This window comes from Nothoprocta perdicaria, unplaced genomic scaffold (assembly GCF_003342845.1).
Source record: "Nothoprocta perdicaria isolate Ctin4 unplaced genomic scaffold, notPer1 scaffold_751, whole genome shotgun sequence".
NCBI lineage: Eukaryota > Metazoa > Chordata > Aves > Tinamiformes > Tinamidae > Nothoprocta > Nothoprocta perdicaria.
This window is the reverse complement of record NW_020456034.1, coordinates 3,395-5,548: the sequence shown is the minus strand read 5'-3', so window position 1 is coordinate 5,548 and position 2,154 is coordinate 3,395. Positions and strand designations below refer to the sequence as shown.

Below are 2,154 nucleotides of genomic sequence, written 5' to 3'. Positions count from 1 at the left end.
AGGTACAACACGGAGCAGTTCTCGCCCTACGTGTCCCCGTGTCCCCCCATGTCCCCAGGTACAACACAGAGCAGTTCTCGCCCTACGTGTCCCCGTGTCCCCCCGTGTCCCCAGGTACAACACGGAGCAGTTCTCGCCCTATGTGTCCCCGTGTCCCCCCGTGTCCCCAGGTACAACACGGAGCAGTTCTCGCCCTATGCGGTGCCGTCGCCCCAGGGCTCCTACCAGCCCAGCCCCAGTCCCCAGAGCTACCACCAAGTGGCCCCCAGCCCGGTGGGCTACCAGAACACGCACTCGCCGGCCAGCTACCACCCCACGCCGTCACCCATGGCCTACCAGGTGGGGACACCGCGGGGACACCATGAGGACAGTGTGGGAACACTGAGGGGACACCGCGGGGACAGGGACACCACAGGGACAGGGGTGACAGCACAAGTCCCCTTGGGCTACCAGAACATGCATTCACCCATGGCCTACCAGATGGGGACAAGGACAGGGGACAGCAGGGATGGGAGGACAGCGGGGATGGGGATGGTGGAGGGGACAGTGCGAGACTGGGGACAGCACAGGGGACACCATGGAGCTCTGGGGGCCACCACCAGGGTCCAGGGGCCACCAGGACCCCTTCTTGGGCCACCAGGACCCCTTGGGGTCCTCATGACCCCTTGAGGGTCCCCAGGATCTCTTGGTGTCCGCATGACCCCTTGAGAGTCACCACGCTCCCTTGGGGTCCCCATGACCCCTTGAGGATCCCCAGGATCTCTTGGTGTCCCCAGGATCCCTTGAGGGTCCCCTGGATCCCTTGGGGTCTCCATGACCCCTTGAGGGTCCCCTGGATCCCTTGGGGTCCCCATGACCTCTTGAGGTCCCCAGGATCCCTTGGGGTCCCCATGGCCCCTCTGGGGTCCCCTGGCCCCTTGGGCCCCCCGGAGCCCCTGGGGTCACTTCGTGTCCCCCCCCAGGCCAGCCCCAGCCCCAGCCCCGTGGGCTACAGCCCCATGACGCCGGGGGCGCCGTCGCCGGGCGGCTACAACCCGCACACGCCCGGCTCGGGCATCGAGCAGAGCTCCGGAGACTGGGTCACCACCGACATCCAGGTGACCGTGCGGGACACCTACCCGGACAGCCAGGTGGCGGGACAGGCGGGCGTCATCCGCAGCGTCACGGTGAGCGTCACCCGCGGCGGGCGGCGGGCGAGACAGGCGGCGGTGCCGCTGACACCCGTCGCCCCCGTTCCGCAGGGCGGGATGTGCTCTGTGTACCTCAAGGACGGCGAGAAGGTGGTGAGCGTATCCAGCGAGCACCTGGAGCCCGTGACGCCCACCAAGAGCAACAAGGTGCCACCCCGTTCCACATGGATCCTGCCCCGATCCCCTGGGATCTGCCCCATTCTGCTTAGATCCCACCCCAGTGCCACTCCCATCCCGCCTGGATCCTGCCCTGATCCCATCGGGGCAGCTCCGCATCCGCTCAGTGCTGCTGAGTCCCCCTAGCCCTTGTGGATCCTTCTGGATCCCTTCATCCTTCTGAATCCCCTGGGATCCTCCCCAGCCCCTCTGGATCTCTCTGGGCCTTTCCTCCATCCCCATCCTTGTGGATCCCCTAGGATCCCCACCAACCCCTGTGGATTCCCCAGGATCCCTCCTAGTCCTTGTGGATCCTTCTAGATCCCCAAGGACCCCCCCCCGTGGATCCCTCTGGTTCCCCCATCCTTGTGGATCCCTTGGGATCTCCCCTGTCCTTGTGGATCCCTCTGGACCCCCCTCACACTGCGTGTGTCCCAGGTCAAGGTGATCCTGGGCGAGGACCGCGAGGCCACCGGGATCCTGCTCAGCATCGACGGCGAGGACGGAATCGTGCGCATGGACCTGGAGGAGCAGCTCAAGATCCTCAACCTGCGCTTCCTGGGCAAGCTGCTGGAGGCCTGAGGGGGTGCGGGGATCCAGCCGGGATCCCCCGGGAACCCCCCAAACTGCCAGGATCCCCCCGGGATCCCCAGGATCCCGCTGGGATCCCCCAGGAACCCTCCACACAGCCGGGATCCCCTCGAGATCCCCAGGATCCAGCTGGGATCACCGGGATCCCCCAGGAACCCTCCACACCACCGGGATCCCCTCGAGATCCCCAGAATCCAGCTGGGATCACCGGGATCCC

The 2,154-nt window shown here is 66.6% G+C and overlaps 1 protein-coding gene across 1 annotated transcript in view; it reads left to right on the top strand.

Moving 5' to 3' along the window:
* Positions 1–2,125, top strand: part of SUPT5H (SPT5 homolog, DSIF elongation factor subunit) — a 10,873-nt gene extending 8,748 nt beyond the window's left edge. Inside the window, exons 15-18 of the mRNA XM_026051459.1 lie at positions 171–339; positions 963–1,166; positions 1,242–1,337; positions 1,785–2,125. Of these exons, the coding sequence (XP_025907244.1) occupies positions 171–339; positions 963–1,166; positions 1,242–1,337; positions 1,785–1,928 (613 nt within the window). The 3' untranslated portion in view covers positions 1,929–2,125. The remainder of the gene's footprint in view (positions 1–170; positions 340–962; positions 1,167–1,241; positions 1,338–1,784) is intronic.
* Positions 2,126–2,154: the final 29 nt, after the last annotated feature.